Source organism: Telopea speciosissima, chromosome 10 (assembly GCF_018873765.1).
Source record: "Telopea speciosissima isolate NSW1024214 ecotype Mountain lineage chromosome 10, Tspe_v1, whole genome shotgun sequence".
NCBI lineage: Eukaryota > Viridiplantae > Streptophyta > Magnoliopsida > Proteales > Proteaceae > Telopea > Telopea speciosissima.
Window position 1 is genome coordinate 50,330,491 of NC_057925.1, and position 25,021 is coordinate 50,355,511.

The window sequence follows — 25,021 nt, forward strand, 5'->3', positions numbered from 1 at the left end:
AAAATCAAGATAAACGTATTGAAATGATGCATATACTAGCGAGTTGTAATGAAATTTCACATGCTAACAACACTATTGAATTTGCAGTACATGGGATCTTGCCAATCTCAAAGAAAGAACCTCATAGTTAGCCCACCAACCTATTTGAATATACTACATCCTTTTTAATGAAAAATGACTGGATTGTGACATCACAGAATCTAAATAAGGTTTAGCGCTTTCATTCTCTTTATTGCAATTTGCAAACACATTGTGTAATTCCTACCAAGAAAAATATTTTTGTTATTTTTGTTTCCAACAGAACTTGGTACAATAAAGCACTCATTTTTGCTGCAATTATTGAGGACAAAGATATCTTGCTTTCTACATGGTGGCTTGAGATTTAAGAAATTTTTATGCTTTCAACTTTGGCTAAAAGAGCTAAGCCATGTTGGCAAATAATTACCCAATCTTGTGCTCTATGGGGTGAAAGTATTGAAAGACTACTATTTCTTCAATATTGATTTTATTAATGTACCAAGTGTTAATATTTCTTCTAAGCTTCAGAAAAGTCCTCAGAAGGGTGAGGTGTTGAAAGAGGACCTTACATGGAGGTTTGGGAATGAAGAGAAAGTTAGAATGTAGGACTCTCTCTCTCTCTCTCTCTCTAATAATACTTCAACACCACAGGACCTGAAGCATATTCATCCATTGAGTTGTTTTTCAATACTGAAACTGAGGCCACCAGGCAAAATCCCGTGCTGGTTCATCTGGAGTTTCACTTAGACGGGTGCTTTTACAGTACAAATCAGCTCATTCTTGTGTCAGAAAATTAGTGCTAGCAGAGCAACTGACCGACCAACCAACAGGTCATGATGCATTAACCTGTATTAATAACCAGACGAAGATTTGGGCTTTGAAATTACCAAAGTCGGAAATTCCGTATGAGGAATTTACCTTCTTTTCTTGGCCTGGTGCTTGAGGTACTTGGTTTGGATCCAAATTGTCCCTCGAGAAGAGAATTCGAATGTAGGAAATGTTCCCACTTGCTTCAAGGATGTCATAGCTTTGGACACACTACGATGGGATCAAACTTTGCCTGTTTCTTCTTACTATTGCTTTTGTTTGATGGCTTGTATCTTACCCCATTGCTTTTGTTTTGTTGGCATGTAGGCAATGAAGGAATAAGGGGGCCTGTGACAATTAGCCAGTCATTATCCACACTATTGAATACCCAACAATGCTTTTGATGTGTTTGAGAAGATGATCTCTGAAGAGGTTAGTAATCCTTCGGATGATTGTTCATATGTGAGAGGGTGTGACCTGAAATCTGATACCAGCATGCCACAAGGTATACCTCAAAACCCTATTAATTTTCAACATAAATACTTTTATCAAACTGAAATATATCAAACCACAGTATTCCAATTCAAAGATTTACCAACCTTGCCATTGACCACTCATACAACAGTACATGTCCAAATGATCCAATCCCCAGTCTAAAAAAAGTTGAAATGTAGTTTTTTACAGTTTTTGATCTTTTTCAGTCATAATGGAAAAATGGCCAATGAAGATCTGCCTTTGAGTCACAATGAAGACTAACTGAGGCCTGCAAACAATATTGCTTTTGCTCTACCCATTTCACCCTTTCTTAAATTTTGCTTGGACTCATCGATTACACCTGCAAACTTAACTTTGCTTTCTTTTTCTTCTTTTTCCTTTTGTGCTTGGGCTTGTCAGAAAACCTCCAGTCAAAATAACACTTTCTTCACAAATGCCTCAACTGCAGCTTCTTTTCCAAATCAGCTAGTACAGTAGTGTCACTGAAACCACTGAAATTAGTTTATCTTGCTAAGATCTTCTCTATTTTATCAACAACTATGCCTGCAACAACCTCAGGAGAGAATCTCCTCATCATGTCCTCCCTAGCTTTCTCCCCTTTCTCTCTGCCTTCTTCAGGATTACTCATCACATGCCTCATCAGAATTCTAAGCTTATCAACAGAAGGTTCAGCCCAAAGGTGACCCTTAAATGGTCCTTCCATTACTTTACTCATTTCATCCACAGGCAATGGATAACTGTTTTCTTCTGTTAAATACTCAGTGGGACCAGACCAGTTCGTTGCAATCACCGGCAAAGACATTGCCATGGCCTCTACAATGGGGCGACCCCATCCTTCTCCCCTTGATGGGAGAACAAATACATCAGCTGCACGATAGATTCTAGGAAGATCCATCTGAGCTATGTGGTTGTCAATCAAGTAAACCAATGGCCACCCATTAATGGGCGTTTTCATTTCAGAATGTTCTACAAAATCTACAATCTTATTCCCAAAGTCTCTATCAGAGTGGTAAGCATTGGTTAGAAGATATAATGCTACGTTATCCCTCCCAGAGAATTCTTTCAGGTATGATCTCAACAGCAGGTCCCACCCTTTCCTATACTCCCACTTGAAAATACTTAAGAAAACAAACTTTCTGTTCTGATGAGAATTTGGGATCCCAGAAAATGAGCCTAAAATCAGTTTTTCTATGGAGGCAAGAGACAATGGCTTATACTTTGAAGGATCAAAGAACTTCACATCCACGGGTTGAACAATCTTTAGGACCTTGGATGAGTCAATCCCACTTTGAACAAATGTAGAAACATGGAAGTCAGTAGGAACCCAAACAGCATCCATTCTGTTACACCGCTTCACATGGTTGGGGTTGATCCTATCAGTCTCAAACATGGTCCGACCAATGACGAATAAAGGTTCCTCATAACCAGTGGGTGGACAAGGCAATGTCTCAAATAAAGGGGGATACCAAGCCCCTGGTTCACTGTGACAAATCACAATAGTCTCATTCATCCTACATTCTGTACTGTGAAGCTTAAAAGCCAAGTCTTTGCTCTCTTTAGGCAAACCTTCCCAGAACTCCAGGCTTTCTAGATCCCCATGTTGCTCAATCGCTAACCTAAGTATAGGGTTTCTCATGTTTGCATGCAGAGCCATCATATAAGCCCAAGCTTCTGAACTATACCCTCCTCCAGAAAGGAAAGGTGCCATCCATAGAACACAATATGTGGGCATGGAATTGGGTTCAGCTGCTGGGATTTTTTTATCTCCATCAGTTGAGAGAAGAAACCTTAGAACTCCGTTTATGAGGGTGGGGTTCAGAGGGCGTGATGAGAGGCTTGATTTCAAATATTGGAGCTTGAAATAACTTGTTTTGGTAAAGCTCAAGGAGATGGCCAGAAGGAGAATCAAAACAGCTGACGCCCAAAATGTAAGTAGTTTGAGTTTCGAGATCAATGGATGATTTCGAAGGGTATGTGGTGGGTTTTGGTGTTGAGGGTTTTCAGGAAAATCCATTTCAATTGTTGACTTAAGAGAACTATTTCTGAATACAGAAATGTATGAAAAATTCACAGCCTAACGATGTTATGATTGTACAAGCATTTGGAGGAGATTATCAAAGCATATGGGGTTCAAAAGAGGCCTTACCAGGAAACTTCCATTTAGTCGTTCAATTCGGATTCTAGAATGGCATTTGAAAAGTACAAATCATATTGCTTTGATTCTATGAACCAGGATCAAAGAATAGAGTTTGGCATTACAGGAACAAACACTGAAGTGGAAAACCAGAAAACTGGGGGGGAAATGAGTACTTTTGGGGTGCCCAGAAAAAAATTTGAAGAAATCTTCTATTACCTCAACAAGAATGACCCTTGATTAGTTATCAACCCTGAAAATCTGAGTAGCTTTGATTCCTGGGAGAGAGAGAGAGAGAACCGGAGCTAAAACAGGCCGCCGGCGACAATTAGATTCAGCGTCCGGCTTCCACCTGAACCCAGACCTAATTAGAGTCAACCGAGAACAGAGGAAGAGATGTGAGCCCATCTTCCTTTCTGCTGTTGTTTGCGTTCCAACGAACAAAAAGACATTTTAACCCCTTCTTAGTTGTATGTGAACTTTTTGTACCGGCGGGAATTCGACTTGGATTTGGAGTTCCAAATCAGTCGTTTCTGTGAGAATTCGAATCCAATTTTGGATTTCTGGGAATTTCGGGGTCCAATTCTGACAATCCATAGTTCCAAACTCCAACATTGGCCCACTCATAAGTCGGCCACGGTTCCAAAATCGCAATTGGACCATTGGCTGATTTGGATCAAAATCCGCCGTGACTGATCTCGAACCCAATCAATTTGACAAAGTTGATTCATGCCAAGAAACCCTAGATTCATTTAGCTTTCACTTTTCAGATCTGAGGGCTGAATGGCTGGTTCTAGGGTAAATAGGAAGACCAATTTAACTGGTGGACTAAAGGTGTCTAACACCTTCCCCGGATTGCAACTTAAATCACACTGTATTTTGTGGGTTGACCGGTCCCAATGGAGTCCTAATCTTGGTGATGATTCTTTATTCCCTATCTCTCCAAAATAAATGAAAATAGTTTCCTTTTTTGAGAGCAAATCACTGTTCTTATAGTGGCGACTCCATTGGGAACCTCTGACTTCTGATTTTTGCTTGGCTTGTTTTGTTGTTTATTATGTTTGTTATTGTTTTATAATAATATAGTTATGTCTTTGTTATGGCATCATCTCTTGCATACACTCACAGTAAAAATTGACCTCATAAAACCATGTGGTGGAGTTATGAGCCTGGTATAAAGGCATGCAACTTACCCATCCTGAAACAACAACCCTTAATCTCGTACCTTCAGGTGTATTAAAGAGGTTGTACCATCATACTATTTGATCACTATATGCAAAGACATCCTGAGAAATATATTAAGGCACACTCTGCTAAGGTTGAACCTCATGTCCCAAGTTAGCTTCATGCATCATGTAGGGACTTGGAACCGTCAAACATAGAGTACGCTACACTAAACAATAAATTTTATATGAGAACTTAACTAGTACTTTGTTGGCCTAATTCTTTTTCGGCCCAGATATTATCTACCACATTTGGACCTACTTGGTTGGACCATGTGACCCTCAATATCCAAACCAATATATAACCAGTTTGACTTTGCACCCACCCTCGCTAACTCTTCATTTATGTTAACATGCATAGTTCATTTCGGAAGTGACACTTGAGAGTACCAGACCATCTAGGGTTAAATAAGGTAATGAATGAAAGTTGCCCTAATTAGGAAGTATTTGATTCGGCGAATCAATTGGTGCTGTATCAACGGATTCATGATTTCGAATTAAAAAATCCGTTTGGTTGACAATGTTGGTGAACTGATCTGGGTTCATGAATCCACATGATTCACCTTTTTCTATGTAAATGTGAATTATTTTTTGGTCTACCTCCATATTTGATTCAAGGAAATTTTACCCTAGTATAAATACCCTTTTTATTTCGTGCATCTATCTTGATCCCAACCTATCGAGCCGAAGAACGAAGGTCCTCGACTCGTGACTGCTGTTCGTCGTTGCCGAAGGGAGAACAAAGGTTGTAGAACCTGCAACTGAGGTAGATCTCTCTCTCTCACTATCTCTTTCGTTATCTCTCTCTGTCTCTCTCTGTCTCTCTCTGCAAGAGGAGAAAGATCGCCTTCTCGATGAACTCAGAGAGATGAAGAGGGTTGCATCTCTGTATCTCTCTCCCTCTCTATCTTTCATATTGTTTGTTATCTCTCTCTCTCTCTCTCTCTCTCTCTCTCTCTCTCTCTCTCTCTCTCTCTCTCTCTCGCCTTCTCTTTGATTTTATTTTAACTGGGGTTTAACCCATGTAGATCTGAGTTTCGATTTTTGGGATTGCAGGTCAAATCTGGGTTGTTGATAAGACTAGGATTATTAGCAGCTCAAGCAGAGGTAGATAAACTGTTGTAGTTTCCCTCACTGTTGTACACTATACACATGCTTGTTCACTTCGTATGGCATGTTATCTCCTCAATTTTCTTTTTGACTGCTAGCTTTTACCAGGATTGTATCTTAGATACATCAGTTGCAATTTCTGAGATTTTTTGCAACCTGAATTTACCCTTCAAGAAGAGCACTAGACCTGAGTTTTAGGTCATTTTGACTAGTCGATTGCTATTTTTTTTTCTAGTTCTTTATTTATGATTCTACTTTATCACATTGTATTGTTAATTTACTTATTATATTTTAATTACTTTGTAAAATCTACATATTATGATAGATTTATTGTAGGCTTAGAGGTTAATGTGATGTGTGTTCTTGCTTAGTCTATTTTCAGTCTTGAGCTCTCCATACCAGAGGTATTATAAAACCCTAGACCATATGAATTATTAACATCTGTCTGCCTATATTTGCTTGTAGTATGGCTGCATGCATTTGGGGCTTTAGAGGGGGTGGTGGGCTTTATGTTGTAGCCGTGTTTTTGACACTGGTAGACTTGTTAGTGATCTGTTGTAAATTCGAATCATATGTTTGCTTCTTCTTTTTTTTTTTCATTCCAATATCACATGCACTTTGTGCTTCTACAGGTATAATTTTTGAATATTTGAAACTAGATAAATCTTTAAGAATATAAGATACAGAAATTCTTATGATAACATATGTGGAATGGTTTGGTGAATATTTCATTTGTTAGGGATATAACTTGTTCTCTGTTGGTTATTTTAATTGTAGTTTCAGCTAGTATGTATTCTACTAATAAGGGAATAAAAAGATGATGTGCCTACTTGTGCCTCCTTATAACTTTATTTGCAAATGGGTTTGTGTGGTATACCTACTTACTTTTCCTTCAATCTTCGTTAATGTGAGAACTCAGATTTCCGACTTAGATTCAACTCAATGTCCTAGTTGAATTTCTTCCTAGCATGTTGACTTATGTTTAACAAGGCTTTGCTAAGTCTATGGCTTGACTCAAGTGTTACCAGTGACTCAAGCCTACTCTTGCAGTTGCACTTTAAAAAACAAAAAAATAGTCCCTTCAAGTTTGGTCGAGGTAGCTTAAAACCTAAAACCCTTAAAAGATTTTATTAGGATTTGTTAGCTTAATGACTTCACCTTAGCCTGAGTCACAATTGAGCCTGAATGATTCCAAGAATTTGCTAAAGAAGAGGAGAAATCTTAGATGAGGTAGGAGTTGGTAAGGATTCTACAATCTATTATTTCAGGTGGTTGACAGGTTAAGGAACAAGCTGGTGCTGGAATGCCCTTGGTTCCATAATAGAAGGATTATCCAGTGGTCCCAAACCTGTACCTACTGGGATTACAAATTGTGTATCAGCAGGTAATATTAGTGAGAGTTGATTTTTTTTTATTATGTCAAGTCCTAGTTGGTTTTTAGGACTTCTAACACAGCTGGAGGTTTTTTAGTCAATTTAGGAGTGGTTTTAAGTCTTTTAATGGTCAATTAAGTAGCCAATTTGATTACTAGTAGGTTTAGGCTATTTCTAGTCATGTTATGAGTTATATTTGGAGGGTCTATATATACTTTTGTAACCAGCCATTAAGGCATACAGATTTTATTATGAAAAAAATGTGGTTTTGCTGCTCAATACTCTGAGACTTCGATTAATGCTGTGGGATGCAGTCATGCAGCTACTGCCTGGTGGGATGCTAGGTGGGTCAATGGCTTCGGCATGAATCTCAAGTCACATCCTTCTTATATCTTCTTATTCTAATCTTCTTCTTCACTGTTTAATTCCTGCAACAAGTCAGTTCTTAAGTTCATGTTATGCTATAAATCTGAAAACCTTCAGTTTCTTGTTGCTATTGATAATTCAATTCAGTTTTCATATTGTTAGGATGAATATTATTGTACTTCTCATTAACAATACCTATAGTTGGCATGTACTTGATCAGTTACTTTTGTCTGACAGTTGCTTCCTTCATAAAGTTGATGTGGATAAATTTTGATCACGTATCTTTGTTTTATTTAAGCGTGAAATTGAAGTAATAGAATGCTCTGTGGAAGATGGATTATTTTAGGTTTCCTATTTATTTATTTTTATTTTCTTAGCTTAGAGTTTAGATTACGAGTTAGGAATAGTATATGGTGGTGGTGTTACAGAGGTTGGGTTTTTCGGAGTCACTAATTGGGATATTTGTGAATATGTATATCCGCGAATACATGGATAATGAGCAATGGATCGATAAGGCTTATCGGAAACACAGGAAAATAATTGTCGTAGCTGCAACTGCTTGTGCTATAGCAGCTGATATTCCCAAAACAAAAACAAAATAAAATCAGTACTGAAGAGAACAACAAGGGGAGAATGTTTGTGAAACAGAAATATTGAAATTGTTGTCACTTTCAGATTTCCAAGCCTTGATGGCTTCTTTACACCTCACCCACAATAAGCCTTGATGGTTTCATGTTTTTGTAAATTCCAATCTCTACTTGATGGGTCTTTAGCTCAAATTGGTAGAGCACTTGGAACATGAGCATGTTCCAAGGGTATGGTGGTTTGAATCCACCAAGGCCCAAACTCCTTTGCTACAAAATATTGGGACCATTTCTTATATTATAGGATTCTTTTTAATTATATTTTATTCATGTAATGGATGACAATGATAGTTATTGGATATGAACTCTATTAATTGTCATTTTCATTCAAGTTTAAACATTAGTTGTATGCAAATTTCTTCATAATTGTTTCATTTTCTAGTCATAGAGTAGCCAATGTTATGATAGGATCTATCTGAACCAAACAGTTTTTCATACTGATTCAATCTGAATCCAACTGACAGAATCAGGGAAACCAAACAGTTTTTCATATAAATCCAAGTAGAATCCAACTGACTAACTCATGGTAACCAAACAGTTTTTCAGGAAGATTCAACTAACAGACACAGGGTAACCAAACAGTTAATCTGTCAGGACAATGGATCTATTGGTGCAACACCAATTGGTTCCTCACCAATATCAATGCAACCACCAAATTTTTCGCCAAACCAAACACTTCCTTAGGGTTCCATTTAATAAGCACCATTCCACCGAGGCGGAAGAAGGCCGGAATCCCTTTTGGGCTAGGTCCGAGTCCAGACTGACCCGCAATACCCGCTCCCCGTTACCTGAGCCAGTACTGTATCCCAATCCAGAATCAGAGATGAGTGACCAAGAACCAAGCGTCGGTCCTAGAACTAATGCAAGCCCATATGAAACAACTCACCATGCTAGTCATCGGACTGAATTAGAACTTAGACTGGCTCCACAAGACGCTATGGACCATAAACACACGCTCAACCCGCGTGGAGGTCTGCATGAGAACCCGAACATAGCCCCCGAGGATGATATCTTCATCATCTCCAGCCCAACACCGCAACCATTAGTCGAGTTGATTGTGACCAGGTTAGTAAAAGAAAAGACAGAAAAGTTGGGGCATGCACTAAATAACGGTAAAGGGATAGGGGACCAAATTATCGACTCCAAAGGACTGTGTTTCTTCCTCGAGGTTAATTTACCAGGAAAGTTCAAATAGAAAGTAGAATAGTTTGACAATTCAAGCGATCCTTGTGCACGTTTGAAGACCTACATTGGCCAAATGAGAATTAAATTGTTCAGGGCCTACAAATGGGTCAGGCATTCCAGTTGAGCCTGTCCGGGCCAACTTTTAGGTCACTCATGTCCCTAAACTCCTCTCAGAACCAGGAAATTTTTCTTCTCCAATTCCTTTTAAGTGTTGCAATGCAGCAATGTTAGGTGGAGATGTTGATACCTGGTAACTGCCGCATCCAACCGTCCATATCAATGAGCTCAGATTGTGTCAACATCTCCACGTAACACTACCACACTTAAAGGAATTGGAGAGGACAATTTTCCAGACTCAAAACCTAAATGTGCCATGTGGTACGTTGAATGAGGTTGAAATTTTGTAGATAAGTAGAATCCAATTCCCCAGTTATATCTCAAGTTTCAGTCGGAGTTGGCCAAATGGCAGATAAAGCATTAAAAAGTCCTGGACCATTAAGAGATTGCATTCAATGCTTGAACTACAGAGGGGTTGCATACCAATATATGGAAGGGTACATGATCGAACTTAAGTCAGAAATTTGGCTTGTGATCAATATCACAGACCATTCCATATCAAACAATAGAAATTAGAGCACTCTTCTGCAGAGCACAACTAGGTGTGCAGTCCATATATTCCATGGTAGACTATACTAATAAGTTCGGTATCATTGCCTGTATCAGTATCAGCTGATACTAATACATATCGGTTGGAATCAATAGAGAATCAAGAAATGGATTCACTATGGAAGTGAAACGAAATCCACCCCAGGCAAGGTTCTAGGAATCAGGGTAAAATTCTGATTCAGGCTGATCTGGAATGGTTTTTTAGGGCTTTCTGCCAATTCTAGGTATCCTGTGGTCAATTCAGGTCGATTCTTCCCGATTCGGATTGGAATTGGTGGCAACCGATTCTGGTGCTGATTCCAATCTCTTGAACTATGACCTCAAGTGACCAACTAGAGTGAAGAATTTGGGACCTTACCAAGCAAAGTGGAATGGCTGTCAATGCCAAATTTTAGAATAATTCAGATGAGTGTGTTTGTAGCTCACAAGCTACTAAAACGCATAGACAACAAACTAGGGGTATAAATAGTTAAGTACAGTCGTGTATTACTCTTCCTCCTCATGTGGAGTCTAAATCAAGTCTCACCACTATAATTAACAGGACTGGGTTGTGTTTCTGGGAGCCACTGCAGTGTGGCTGTCTTCTCCACTCAGCTTGTTTTGCACTTTAGTTGCGCATAATTTTAGAAGAGAAAGGTAGGGTGGATGTTGTATTGAACAAGGCATATAGTACACACAAGATTAATTTCAAACAACAGCTTCTACATCCTGGACGAGATGCGGCTCAAGCTAGCTTGAATTGTCCCATGTGGTTCATCAGTTGGTGTATAGACATCATCATCAAACTGCAAAATCTCATCAAAAACAGCTCGATGAGTGAGACAAGGAGTTCCAGGACAAGCATGATATTAGCTAGAAACCTTCTCAAACTGCAACAAAGAAGCTGAACCCCACATCCCTCCCCCCCCCCCCCCCCCAAAAAAAAAAAAAAAACAGCAACAAAAAGATGTAAATGCCAAGTCTCTCACTGCATGATGAAAATGCTAAGGATTCCTTTGCAGTTAACTAAAATTAGTGGCCAAGCCCATTCCCTATTCAAGCCTGTTTTTCACTGCACTGGTCGAACTAGAATTCCCATTTCCAAAACATAAGTTTCAGATGCACCAAACACTAGTAAGCACATATGTTGATCTTTTGTTCATGCTTTCATTTTTCATAATTATCTAATTCAACAATTCCAGGTTTTTTTTTTTTTTTTTTTTTTTCAATTCCTATTTCTCTTTTTATATTTTTTTATATTCTGAAACAGTTTTTTTTTTTTTAATTCCTTATTCTCTTTTTATTTATTTAATTTTTTTTTATATTCTAAAAGAAAAACTGTGCTTTTTTTTTTTTTTTGATAAGACAAACCTTAGTTGATGGAAGGAAAGGTATAGAGGTAGTATAATAACCTCATTCTTTTATATGTAATATTTAAAATAAAAAAAAAAAGCTTTATTAAAGAATGGAGTGGGGAACTGCCAGAGTCAATTTGGTATGCCTACTCTCAGGGTATCAAGCTTTTCTTTTGTACTTTTTGTTGAAGATACCTTTCCTTTCTTCCTGGCCTTAATTCATGGGGTCCCTAAAAAATCTTGTTTTTCATTAGATTTTAGGGATTTTCTAATTTGATTCATCTTTCGACAGTAAACTTTAAACGGGCTATGAAAGAAGTCCTACCTTCACAATACTTGGACTATTCTTGTTTGGTAGATTGACTGGTAAGAAATGGAGATTAGGCATTTTTAGTTGGATGGATGATATATCTGGGAACCTGACAAAAACAACAATTGAGAATCAATCTCGGAATATCCCAAAATTCAACTCACAGTCACATGGCGTGAGAGAGAGAGAGAGAGAGAACCTGCTAATAACAGCCTGGGACATGTCATAAAGAGTGCCTTGAACTGAGGGGCTATAAACTCCCTCTTTCGGAGGACCAAAAAAGGTCCTTTCCAGTACTTTCTTTACATCCAGGTATCTCTCCGAAAAGTAAAGAGGCTTCAAAGGAATGCTAGAAAGGGATTCAAATTTGTACCTGCAATCATAGTAATAATCTCTAATGAGTATGTTATCCTTTGGAAAAGCTAAGCCTACAATGCAATCCTACTCTTGACTTGGGGCAAACTTCATAGGTAAATGCATATTTATCATTCAATTTTGAAAAGATGACATGGCTCCAAAATTCAACAATAAACCACTTACATCAAACTGACTTACTTCCACTCCATCAAAACATGATAGTTAACTGACTTCCATAAATTATCAAACTTGGGTTAACTTCAGTCATAGTTGACCAAAACTTTACATTTCTTGTGCAAAAATTTCCAAACTTCTTAAGTGACATAATGGGCATATTGACCTGTTATTTATTCTTTGAAAGAAGCTTAACATTCCAAACATGCACAAAAACTTACCTTAATAGGTAATAATCTTCTTGAACCATATTCATGGTTTTTTTAATGCTTACTAGATGTGTATTGGTGCTCATTCCAACATTTCTTGAAGTTCCATCTTAAACTTCCATTATTGGCATGCAAATGCAAGGATTTCCATTTTTTTAACAGGATTTTAATGCACTCCCATTAGCTTCAATTATTATAGTTCTTAACCAAACCAAGCTTTATAACCTTGAATGAGGGGGAACATATTTTTTGTATTGGAAGTGTCTCAAGTGTTAGAATTGGACCAAAGTATAAAGTGGTGGATTCCACAAGCCCTCAAAATGAGATTTCTGGACTTACCAAGTATATTTAACTGATGCATATACAGAGACAGACAAATATATGGAATATTTCTACTCATAGACTAGCATATAAATAACTGTAACAATGTTTTGCTAACCTTCTCCAGGAAAATATACAATACATTAGCCACAGTATATGTTACTTAATCTGGGAGGGGTGGCTGGGTAAATTTAGATGTACAGCATAAGAATCAATTATTGCAATCCAAAGTCTCCAAGTGGGTATCCTTGTGATATATCTGAGTTCTAATAAAATGAGGAACTTCTGATTCATGTTGGATGATCACTTAAGTTTGCTATCCTGTAAATTTTCCAATATGAAATGGATAAGTCATACCTCCATAAAGCACTGACTTCAGTTGCCAATATCCTTTCCTTTGTTTCAGGCAGGGCAGTGTATTTGTCCTTAATATATCCTTCAAAACCTGACTGTTCATTGGTGGTAGGGGAAAAAAGAAAAGGTGAGAATATGTTGTATGTATTAACTATGTCTTCTATCATGGTTTGAGATATTGACATCAAAGTATGCATTGTGATATTAGATAGATAATATTTTCACTAGTTTTTGTCACAGAAGAAAAATCTGGGGAAGTAAGTTATGAAGTAGAACAAGATGATGAAATTTTCATCCTTCCTGCACCTAAAAGCAGCACATGGCAGACAACAAACAGGGAACCAGACAACTTCACAATTCCCCTCCCCTCCCCCCCCCCCCCCCCCCCAAAAAAAAAAAAAAAAAAAACTTTATGGCCAAATTAATCATTTTGAACAAACTGGTCAAACAGTTACCCAGTTCCCAAAGTGCACTCATCTTTATTTAAGACCTTGGAGGACAGAATTTTATTAATGTAGGAGCAAGCTTTCTAAAGGGAGGGGGGGGGGGGGGGGAGGGGACAGGAGGGAGGAAAAACATGTCAACATTGGCAAACAAGTATCAAGGAACCTATAGGCAAAAGAGGACCAGTGGTATCCAAATGAGTGTTTTCTCTGTGTCCATAGTCCACAGAAGTGTCTCTCAAGCATCCTTTAAAACATAGATTCTATCCCATTCCTTAATTTCTAAATGCTAGTTATTCAAGTTTCTCCAACTGCAAGTCTACTTCTCTAACCCTAAGCCTTCTCCCCTTGTTAGCAGCCAAATCTTGAAACAATAACCTATCCTACATAGTAGTTTTGAGGAACAATAGAAAGATATACAAGTAATAATGGAACCAGACCTTGGTTGTTTTCAGCAAAGCCAACCCTTCGATTCCAGAAGTTACTAATACAGCACCAGAGTTATTCACTGTAACTTCTGTTGTATGTTTTTCGGATCCAAGTTTAAATCCTGGAGCCAGAAAACACAAAATAAGTTTTAGATAACTTCTGGAAAATCAATAACTTCTCAAATCTAGCATATAGACAAAGCTGCCACTTGGTAATGAAAGATCCGAAAAACTTGAAAAACCAAAATGACTAAAATGGAGAATTCATTTTCAGATACAGTGAAGCCCATAGCTCATAGACCGAGAAGCAAAAGCAATAAGCAAGATACCAGGCTCCATAAGTTCCAGAAACTGAGAAGTGAGGAGAAACTATGGAAGCAAATGGTGAACATTTATTGAAGCAGAGGAAAATTATGGAAGGTGAAAGTAATGCAACTAAACATATGGAACACCAACAGTCGAAAAACCAAAAGATAGTAGAAAGTGAAACAGAATGAGCATCATGATGAAAAACACAATTAAAAAGTTAATAAGAGAGTATGATCCCAGTAGGTACAAGTCTACAATACTAAATTAACTATAACACAACAAACTAACCAAAAAGTAGTGATTCAGTATGCAAATAAATGAATTAATCCGAAACAAGTAGTAAATACACCTAAAAGAAATACATTTAAGAATAATAAGTTGCTTATAATTAGTAAAGCCGTAGAACAAAGAATATAACAACCAAATTACATATTCCAATAAAAAAGGTGCATAGAACAAAGAATATAACAACCAAATTACATCAGGAACAATAGATCGTGTAATTGGATATCTAATGCTGAATAGATCTACTGTCTTGTAAGAGAATGTTAAGGAATTGGACCATGGCTTCTCTGCCTCCTCTTTATTTATTTATTTATTTATTTCTTCTTTTTTGGTGGGGGGGTTCTTGAACTTTGTAGAATGTTTTGTATAGTTAGAAAGCTCTACCTCTATCATTATGTACAGTGCCATAATTTTATTTTACTGACAATCATCCTTTAATAACTCCACAAGTATCCTGACAGATGAATGGACAAAAACAATCTAATTATGACATTGTTTAGAAAGAAACAGCGCATAGAATTGTTAGGAATAACAATCTATGCATGAAGCCGTTATCAATATGATGATCTGAACAATATAAAGAGACCCACACAAGTTCCCAGCATCACATGATGTTTGTTGTCAGCCAAAAATCAACCACTGTCAACTATAGGCTGCATCGCCCTTGAAGTACCTGATAGGGAAATCAGGACCCACCAGAAAGGCCATTCCTTCTGTTAACAAAAAGTCCAAAGACAGATCAACCATGACTTGCTATGACGATTCCTGCAGTCAGCCAACAAAATATAGTTTACAGTGCCCATGATTGTTTCAGCATTCAGCCAACAAAATGTATGGCGAAACCAAATTTTTTTGCAAACTATCATTGCATCCAACTAGCAAGAGACCACAGAAAAAAAACCACCACTCTATGTGGCACCTCAATTTGCCAGATGCTGAAGCTGCAGCAGCTCCTACCTTCCACATAGGCAGGTCTGCTGCCAACCAACTAAAACTTTAACAGAATCCACTATGCTACATGCTGTCCCTACAGTCAAGCCCCGTGTTTGATTGATGAAAAACAGGCCCAAAGGGATTTTCCACTCAATTGCAGGAAGCAGGGTCTAAAATTCTCAATAGATTGCTGCACAGCGGCACATCCGGGGGCTACTTTTGCAGTTGTGATGGAAGTCAGGAAGTTAGATGTATGGGGTATTAACTATCATTGCATCCAACTAGCAAGAGACCACAAAAAAAAAACCACCACGCTATGTGGCACCTCAATTTGCCAGATGCTGAAGCTGCAGTAGCTCCTACCTTCCACATAGGCAGGTCTGCTGCCAACCAACTAAAACTTTAACAGAATCCACTATGCTACATGCTGTCCCTACAGTCAAGCCTCAAACAGGCCCAAAGGGATTTTCCACTCAATTGCAGGAAGCAGGGTCTAAAATTCTTAATAGATTGCTGCACAGCGGCACCTCCAGGGGCTACTTTTGCAGTTGTGATAGAAGTCAGGAAGTAAGCTGTATGGGGTATTAACGCCTGACTGACCAGTCCACACTTACACAGCTGACAGACCCTTTCATTGCTAGCAACTGACTTCAAGGAGTTCAACAAGGATTTTTATGTTTCTCAGTTATAATTGTTTAAATCTAGGTTGAGTGGGGTACAGGCCCTTTTCTGGATGGGATGAAATCACCTAACACCTGAGTTTAATCTTCTGAATTCGGGTAAGAGGCTTCACCTCTCTAGCAACTCTTTTGATTCATTAGTTGCTGTAATCAAAGACCAAAATTTATGTCCCTCGCTCAACTATGACACCTGAATTACATGAATCAGCTTTCTGAAATTTTGAGCATTAAAACCAGCGATCTCAACCTTTACTTTACTTTCCAGCCAGAACACTTTGATTTGATTGAAGTTTATTTTTTCCTTTTACTGACCGTCAATTTTGAGTAGTCCATTATTTTTCAATTGAATGGAGGGTCCAAGATATGATATCACCCTACTGGAGATGACTACTATGAAAATGTTCTCAGAAAAAATTCTTCCAACAAAAATCAACAAGGAAATGCTTTAGTGCAGATCAACTTGGCTACATGGTGGGAACTCAAAAGATCGAAAAATTCTTCCAACTAAAAACCCTCTCTCTCTCTCTCTCTCAAAAGTCATGGTCTAGATTTGCTGGTTTCTCCACTGCAAGCTTTATTTCGTTCTCACTCTGCTTTTGAAGGTGTTTTTCTTTCTTTCTCCAATTCATTTTCTACACTGAAAATACATTCTGTAATTGTAGTATTGAATAGGCCCATCCACAGAGTATAGTACAGTCTCACAGGACTGGGGAAAGGAATTTGCCAATCACTTGACACTGGAACCTCAGAGGGTTAGGATTTGGGGAATTTGGAAACAGCCCAAAAAGGCAGGACTCCCTGCAGAATTCAGCCATCACTTTATCAATATAAACAGAAAGCTGAAATGAAGGGAATTGGCCACGGGTATCCTGATATGCCTGCATTTTTTACCTGTGAGTATCCCATAAGAAAGCACTAGCACATTGGGCGTTGGGAGAGAACAGAATGTCTGCTCCTATCAAATACAGACTTATTTTATGTTTTTTCTACCTTTCATTGTAAAAGGATTATCTACTAACCATGTTCATGTGGTTGACCATCTACATGTACACGTTCCCATGGTTTTTCCACTATTGTGATTACTGCAGCTGTAACCTACATTGAAACATAAAGATTTTACTTCCCAAAAATACGTAAGATCATGAATTGAAAAACAACAAATATATACATATTGCCAAAGGGGGAAAAATGCAAATTATCATCTTCATTAAGTTTTAGGATCTAATTATATTTCTTCCATATTCTAAGATTTGCAAAACACAATAACATTATATTGTGACACTGACAAAGTAATTTTCAAATAAAACCCAGGATTTTTAATGCTTCTGCCATTCCACATTACTCCGTTATTAAAATATGATCTTGATCCCCTTCATAGATACACATATTTTTATTGATTGGCATTTGGAAATGTGATGCTATTATTTTACAGCTTGATGTGAATCAGATCTGTACTCTGTTTTTCCAGAAAACAGAGGACTGGAGGCAGATTAGAAAGAAGAAGAAGAGGCTTGAAAGGCCAAATCAGAAGGTCAAGTTTAGTTAGTTTGAGTCATTTTTGGTAGGAGAAGCTGTTAGAAGTGGTTGCAGGTCAGGACAGAGAATCTATAAGGTCCAGCCATCCAAGTTGTGAACAGCTAAATTTTTTTGAGTCAAATAGGTTTTAATTTTTCATGGACCTTAAATGCATGTTCAAAGTTCAAGTTGCAGAATTGACACAATATTTTGGCTAAAGTGAGGTATAATTGATTTCAGCTCGTCCCACAGAGTCTGAAGGTTATAGTCCTGGCCGAAGTTTTTGTAACCAAAGAGATGAACAGATAGGTTGCGAGGTGTAACCGCATGTAGTCTGAGAAAATATAGAAATAAAACAACAAGACAAATGTAGAGAGAGAGACAGTCAAAGTAGGCTAATCAACTCACTGCCAGACACACACACACACAGACCGTATATCAGTTTGCGCTTCTCCCTTGAATTCAGGCCATTCAATTCAAGCAACTCCTCAATGGAGATGGTTTAGATAAAATATTTACTCTGGGCGAATGTGAGCACTTCAAATGAACCTGGGGGAACCCCAAAAAAATATAATAATAAAAGATATCCTCTTCCAACACCAATGGTGGAAGGAACATCTAAACAGAACCAGCACTTCTCTGTTCCAAAATAGACCACAGTTTTGAGAGGAGGTTACTACAAATTCACTTAAAAATCATTGATATTCCTTCTAAACTTGGGACATATCACCACATGCAACACCTCTTTTTAACAATCGTAACTATCGTTGCAAATAGAAAGCCTCCATGAGAGGAAATATTTTTTAAGAGAATTATTCTGCTGCAGCATGCATCTTTTCAAAATCTGAAAGAGGTCATCATTACTAACTTGAATGACATAAACCTACTGAATTCCTCACTGGTTTTCATGCTTTTAATGATTCCTTCCACCATCCAATTTATTTTCTGTCACACTTGCTTTCAAATTTCAATGAACAAAATGAAATGATCCAAATATTACATAGACCTCAAATATTATATCCCCATGTCTATGATCCTGGGCACCAGATAACTTCATTTAGTAAACAAAATGAAACTTCTCTTCAAAGGTGCATGTCTCACTATTAGTGTGCTTTATCATTCTGTTACCAAACTGCAGTTCCCAGATTGATTGAGATATACTTGTACAAAAACGAAGATGATCAGAAGAATACACATGTGTCTTCAATCAAGAATCAGCACCATACCAATTCTCGACCAAGTAATCAATGGAGTAGAACAACCACTGATGAAACACATCTAGAATATCTTCTCAGATACTTTAAAACATTTTCTAAGAGATGACTCAAACAGAACTTTGAGAAAAATTCAAAACAACTATGATCACGAACTCCTAACTCAATTAGGAAACTAACAACCAGAAAACAGAGGGTGTCAAGGGCCCCCCGCCCCCACCAACCAATTTTCTGCAAATTACTATTGCTTCCCCTTTCTTTCTCCTAATCATCCAGTAGAAACTCAGGAAATTCCAGTAAAAGCTCCGAGGTAGTTCTCTATTTCTGTTCTGTCTCCGGTTCTTAGTTCTCACAAGATCACCTTTACTTCTCATGGCAGGGCTGCTGGGTACCAGTTCATATTCGCATCTCCCACTTACAAGTTCTGGCAGCTCCGAGAGGGATCAGTCTCAGTTTTGAGAGAGATACAGAGGGAGGGCTGAAGAGAAGGAGACTGGCAGAGGAAGGGCGGAGAGCGACGACAGCGGTCATCGGGATACGTACAGGTGGGGAGAGGGAGAGAATGAAATGGAGCAGGAACATATCTGGTCTCAGGCAAACAAGACGAGATATAATCCTCAAGAACTGCTCCGGGAGTTGAGAAGCAGTTTCATAACATTTCTTGATTTGCACTCTATAAGTCAACTTCACTTCCGCAGAATACAAAAAAGAACCAGTGTGACAAATACGTTTCCTCTACTTTTCCACTCTTGCAGAGCGTTAAGCTTTCCATTCTATAATTTATAAGAAAGATGTTGCATATTAATAAGTCAAAGCAATGGCAATGCCAATGCAGTGAAATTGATAACATACCTGCCGATAGTATGATGTAAAGTGTTTCCCAAGTTCGATTGCAAAGCTCTCAACCGAAGTAACCTCTGCACATTCCTTTGCTTTTGCATATACCTGTATTGGGATTCAATTAAAATATAAGAACACACATAGAGAATCAAAAGTTGAAACCATCGATTGGAGAGTAATCAAGGTTATGAATTTCCTTTCTCAGCATCAATTCATATGTAACAAGAACACTAACACATGACATTTGCAATATTTACTTCTTTTAATCTCAACTGTCGATGTCAAAGGGAAGTGACAGGCCTGACATGCATACACAGGAATCAGGATTTTTTCTAGTTGATGAGAGTGAATAGAAAAAAAAAATCTTTTTTTTATATATTATGGTTCAGGCTCAAAGCAACCAAAAACAATAATAACAGAGAAGAAGAAGAACAAGAGAGAGGGAGAAGATGAATATACAGTGTTTTTCATGGTATCGGTGGTCACAATATCTGAGTTATCACCCCGGACATACGCAGGTAAACAATCGGAGAAGAGGCTTGTGTTCACATTCCATTCAACAATCAAATCACGACCATCTACCTTCCTCCAAACCCTAGAAACCCTGACTCTCGACTTCCCATGTTGCTGCTCAAATTTCAAGCCATCAACTACATTTGCCATGGCTGATTCCCTTCGATACTTCACGGCTTCTTCGACAGAGAGATACAGTAGAACTGTTGTTTTAAAGCAAGTAGGTTCACGCCCAAGGAGATCAGATCAGCTAAAAACAGAAAAAAAAAAAAAAAAAAAAGAGCAAGAAGGCAATTGAATCTTGGATCTTAGCTGAAAACTGACGACTTTTTGTTTCAGGTATTTGATCTTTCGATCTTCTGGCAAGTTATGCTGCGGGTTGGGATATGATATAGAAAGAAGGGGGAGTAGGTCGAACGTATCTATTGATCGTCAGATTAGAATTAGAATAAGATTTTCATCTGCGTATTGGGCCTGTAGGTACAGAGATATCCATCGGATTCGTATCCAACGGTGTCTGTCCGCTGTTTTATTTAAGCTTTTAAAGTTTGGAAAGGAAGTTGGCGTGCTGGCTGAGTGCTCTCTGCTGACTAATAATCTGCCAAAAATAACGGAAAAAAAAAAAAAAAAAAAAAAAAAAAAACAGCTCAAGACCATTGTGAGCTTATGCGTTATGAGTTATGACTCATACCTGAATCAGAATTAGTCTTTTTTTTTTTTTTTTGATAAAGAATCAGAATTAGTCTCATGAGTCATGCTTTAGGTAAGGACAGTGGTTTGTTATCATAAAAAAAGGTATGGACATTGGTTTCCACATTTGACACCTAATGGGATATGGTCGCCACCCATACAATAATTTTCCCTTCGGCATTTAGGAAAGTGGTTTGGAAAAAAAAATCCTCCCCGGTGCCCTCATCAGCCAGTGTGGTCCAGGCATTGGGGCTCTACATGTGGAAGATGCAATATTCAATGATGTGGAGCTCGAGAAAAAATAAATAAATTGGATCAATTGAGCTCGCATCGTTGGATGAAGTATCTTCCACATGTCGAGCTCCGGTGTCCGCACTAGCAGATGTGGGCACTAGATCGAGAGGATTTTATTCCACAGTAGTCTCCTATGTCATGCTTGGGTGCAGTGGTCATTTCATGTGTTCTTATGTTTGGACGTAGGGGTGGCGTGTGCTGTGCGACCGTGTGACATCTTTATCCTAAATTTTTTTAAAAAAAAAAAAAACTGCTTTGGAAGATTGTTAATTTTACATGTGACACAAGTCATCTAACCAGTGTATGCAGAGACTAAGCACTCCATAAGTACGCGGGGATGATCCGGACTCGCACATGCATCCAACTCATGTGGATGGAATTATGATATAGTTATGGAGTTTGTGTTGGTTATTATGTATTGTTGTTTTATTATTGTGTATTAGAAGTTATGGGAGTTATGATATAGTTATGAAGTTTGTGTTAGTCATTTACAAGAAAACTTTTACAATGAAAAATAAGTTATAATCCAAACTCTTTTGGAAAGACCAATGCCTCGACTGGTGCCCCTTTTGCAACGAGGAATCAGAATCTTCATGGCACTTATTTTTCTCTTGTAACTTTTCAAAAAGAATATGGGTTGCAGGTCCATTGAGGATAAGAACTGAAAACCTGGCTGGGAAATCAATAGCGGAGGCCTTCTCCAATCTGCTAGCACATCCCAATTGCAGCAAATCAGATGAAAATCGAATCTTGAGCATTGCTAGCATTACTCTTTACTTTATATGGCAACACATGAACATGGTGGTGTTTCGGAATCAACCTATCAACCCATACAATATCATGCACAATACTGATAGATGGATAAAAGATTTAAGTCCGATCCCAATTACTGATGCCAAATTCACCCCCTACCATCCACAACATCTACTCCTGAATCACTCCCTCAATCCTTTTACCTGAACTTGGATACAAAGGACAGATGCATTATCATTGAGACGATAGCAAGTCCTCACTTTTTGGAGGATGGGGTTTTTTACTTTTCCACAACTATAAACTATATGCTTCTTCCATGAATTGTGGATTTGTAGGGTCAGCACAGGAAGCAGAACTTAGAGGACTCCAAGAAGGAATCGAAAAGACACTTTCATTGGAACGCAGACAAGTAATCATTTGGACTGACTCTCAAGAAATGAAGAACTGGTTGACATCCCCGGAAGAATTTCGTTGGCCTTGGGAACTCTATAGTTGGTTGTTTGATATTATCTCTTTTCTTACCATTTTCAAGTCTGTCACTATTATAAAACAACCTAGACTATATATCCATCTAGTAGATAACTTAGCTAAATATGCCAGACTTTACAGTTTTAAATCAGATTGTATGAATACTAATGTAAATGTTATGTTCAATCACTAATAGTAAGTTCTTATTTCACCAAAAAAAAAAAATTTAAGTTATAATGAAAAAATGAGTATTGAGTGTTAAAGGTATCACATCTACAATTTGCGCGGATGATATGGTTTTTGTTGATATAAATTTTGTGAATTGAACCAAAGACAAAATTTGAAGAATAAATTACAAAGAAAGATTTGTAAACTCTAGCTATGGTTTTACAAACTCTAACTTTGTTGGAGGTGAAAGAGGACTTGAAAATGGGCAAAATTGTGTGAGAGATAAGGATCTTAAACTAAGAGGAACATAGATGTACTTATTGTTATCAGGCCAAAAGTAGTGGATTATAAGGGCTAGGTTTGGATTGGGCCTAAATAAGCCCAATCTAGCCCACTAACTATAACTTAGGCTTGGACCAAGTCAGGGCTTGGGAAAAGCCCTTGGCAATGAGATTCAAGTCCAACGACCTACCAAAAATGCATAGGCCCTGGACCAAGCACGTTTTGGCTAGCCATGGGGGTGTAATTTGGGGAGGGCTCTTGGGCCCAGTCAAACATCTAGACCCAAAAACTAGGCCCCCAACCAAAAGAAGAAAAAGCTCAGTCCTATGGGCTGGCTTAGCCTCACCTTAGCCCACCCTTGGTCTTCAAGCTGATAGGAAGATTCGAAATGGAATTTTATATATGGGTGCATCTTGTTGTCATCAAGTAGGTGAACTAAGAAGTTGTAATCTTATACGTCTTATTCTCAAAAGTTATTTTTAAAATGGGAGAAAGAATGCTAACCAGTGCCGCAACACAACGTGTACCTGCGCTCAGGCACAGTCGCGCATGAAATGACTGGCACATCCCCTGGAAAGGCGGAAAGGATCAGGGGTGTGCCAATCATTTAGCACGAGACTGTGGCTAGGTGCAGGTACACACCCCGCTACACTGGTTATTGTTCCTTTTTCCTTTTAAAATTTATCATTATGTCATTTTCAATAGTTGTCATTGTCCATGTGAAATGACATGATATATCTTCATGGAAAAAAGAAGTGTATTATTCTAAAGAAAAAAAGAACTCTATTCGGGAGTGTAGCATACATCAGCACTCCCATGAGTCTATCTCTCTACTCCCCATATGAAAAGACATCTTTGTCCCCTTATTTTGAGGAGGAGAGATAGACACATGTGAGTACTGACATAGGCCACACTCCTGTCTAGAAAACTACATCCCAGGTAAAAAAGTAAGATTACAATCTGATTGTAATCGTTAATATATCATAAGTTAGCACCCGCTATGTCTATCTCTCTCTTCCCACGTATATAAATCATCCCTTCTCTTTCCTTTTCAATTTATTATATCTCTAGTTGTCTTTTTCGACTCTTAATTGGGCTTTGATACAGATCCAATGCAAATCCATTTGGATAAGGACTATTATGTTTAATGGATTGATCTAGTTCAATAACAAAAGGGAAAATGATTACTCTCTCTATCAATAACCAAGATATTTTCCCCTGGTAGAGATTGCAATCCAACTTGATCTTTTACAAAGACAATATTCTATGTTGGCATGAGAGATCTTTCAGGCATGGTTTTAGTGCACAGTTTCAGAGCCCGTATCGATCAACCCAGAAATCGATATGCTATTGGATCGGTATTGACACAAATTCATGGACAAAGTTACCTTTAATTTTCCTTTAAAAATGGGATTTTTAAACCATTTTACCCCTTATTTGTACCATATCACTAATACGGCACAAGATTAAGATCGATCACTTATAAAACCGGTACTATCGACTGATTCGGACGGAGAAATACAATAACGATACCTCAAACAATGCTTTCAGGTAAGATTTTGATATTCCAAAGATGAAAAAACAGTCTTTCTTTCAATAGTGAGTCATTATATTCTAGAAGGATGTGTAACTTGGGTGGTACTTCATCAGAACCAGAGAACCTGACTCTTAAGAGGAATTGAATCTTTATTGAACTTTTGACAAATCGTATAATACAAACAAAAGTAAGTTTCACCAATTTTATCATAACAAATTATGCCTCAAGACTTGATTGGTTGCATAAAGCATCACTCTCTAGTGAGAAAGAAAGACTTTTACTCAGAAGTTTCAACTTTCAACCACTCCCATTTTCTAGATTATACCTATCTTCAAATTGATTGAGTTTATTTTCCGAAAGAAAGATAGGCACGCCACTCGCGTGTGGTAAACTAGAGGATATTGGACAGCACCAATGAAGGTGTGTGATAGGACATCATACAAGAAGGTAATGAGATTCATTTTAAAGGGGGAGAGTGAAAGAAATAAACACAATAGGTACTAGCTTGCAGTACACTAGGAGTGTGTCCAGCTTTTATCTTTTTGTTATTATTTAATTATTTCAAAAATCTAACCCCTTTTTTCAGTTT

At 38.0% G+C, this 25,021-nt stretch overlaps 2 protein-coding genes across 2 annotated transcripts; both read right to left on the reverse strand.

The window, feature by feature from the left end:
* Nucleotides 1–1,698: 1,698 nt before the first annotated feature.
* On the reverse strand, nucleotides 1,699–3,437 carry LOC122641450. Its single transcript, XM_043834686.1, has 3 exons — nucleotides 3,382–3,437; nucleotides 1,806–3,348; nucleotides 1,699–1,770 (listed from the first exon to the last, which is right to left on the reverse strand). Exon 2 carries the CDS (start codon nucleotides 3,332–3,334, stop codon nucleotides 1,823–1,825), a length of 1,512 nt encoding a protein of 503 aa, XP_043690621.1. The 5' UTR covers nucleotides 3,335–3,348; nucleotides 3,382–3,437; the 3' UTR covers nucleotides 1,699–1,770; nucleotides 1,806–1,822.
* A 7,277-nt stretch (nucleotides 3,438–10,714) lies between these two features.
* LOC122642274 (uricase-2 isozyme 1) lies at nucleotides 10,715–20,429 on the reverse strand. The gene is made up of 8 exons (XM_043835715.1): nucleotides 20,187–20,429; nucleotides 19,740–19,832; nucleotides 17,178–17,253; nucleotides 13,964–14,073; nucleotides 13,084–13,175; nucleotides 11,865–12,038; nucleotides 11,681–11,774; nucleotides 10,715–10,806 (listed from the first exon to the last, which is right to left on the reverse strand). The coding sequence occupies exons 1-8, from the start codon at nucleotides 20,388–20,390 to the stop codon at nucleotides 10,723–10,725; spliced, it is 927 nt and encodes a 308-aa protein (XP_043691650.1). The 5' UTR covers nucleotides 20,391–20,429; the 3' UTR covers nucleotides 10,715–10,722.
* Nucleotides 20,430–25,021: the final 4,592 nt, after the last annotated feature.

Bases quoted from the DNA above. Each gene is read 5' to 3' on its own strand.
- LOC122641450 (XM_043834686.1), bottom strand. From the start codon at position 3,334: ATGGATTTTCCTGAAAACCCTCAACACCAAAACCCACCACATACCCTT.
- LOC122642274 (XM_043835715.1), bottom strand. From the start codon at position 20,390: ATGGCAAATGTAGTTGATGGCTTGAAATTTGAGCAGCAACATGGGAAG. The intron at 12,039-13,083 runs GTATGACTTATC...CTATGATTGCAG, and splicing joins GAAGTCAGTGCTTTATGGAG to GTACAAATTTGAATCCCTTT. The intron at 10,807-11,680 runs GTAGGACTTCTT...GAGATTTTGCAG, and splicing joins ATAGTCCAAGTATTGTGAAG to TTTGATGATGATGTCTATAC.